Source organism: Penaeus monodon, chromosome 20, assembly GCF_015228065.2.
Source record: "Penaeus monodon isolate SGIC_2016 chromosome 20, NSTDA_Pmon_1, whole genome shotgun sequence".
Classification (NCBI taxonomy): Eukaryota; Metazoa; Arthropoda; class Malacostraca; order Decapoda; family Penaeidae; genus Penaeus; species Penaeus monodon.
The window spans coordinates 30,961,544-30,961,854 of record NC_051405.1 but is presented as its reverse complement, the minus strand read 5'-3'; the positions used below and the strand labels follow the sequence as shown (position 1 = coordinate 30,961,854).

Here is a 311-nt window from a genome sequence, read left to right as displayed (position 1 = left end):
ATGCATGTATATACAGTGATGGAACGAGTCTCAAGGGATCATGTAAATCTCCAAATCCATAAAAGTCCAGGATTGCCGCCATCGGACGCAGAAAAGCCTGGCGGGGCTTGATCAGGGTCGGCGCCTGGGTTTCCTCTTGGGTAGTGGCTCGGGCAGACGCCGAGGCTTCCCGGCGGACGCGGAGGCCCCGGCAGGCAGCTGGCAGATGGCGGCCTTCGTGCTCTCGCATTCGCCGTCGTCCAGGTACAGGAAGCGGGACTTGTCCATGAAGGCGCAGTCGCCGCCGCTGCTGCCGCTTGAGGTCGGCTCCT

At 61.7% G+C, this 311-nt stretch overlaps 1 protein-coding gene across 1 annotated transcript in view; it reads right to left on the bottom strand.

Annotated features, from left to right (window-relative positions):
• Positions 1 to 147: 147 nt before the first annotated feature.
• Positions 148 to 311, bottom strand: part of LOC119586066 (C-type lectin-like) — a gene marked incomplete at its 3' end in the record, with an annotated part of 3,469 nt that continues 3,305 nt past the window's right edge. The window contains 1 exon segment of the mRNA XM_037934764.1: positions 148 to 309. Coding sequence (XP_037790692.1) covers positions 148 to 309 — 162 coding nt within the window.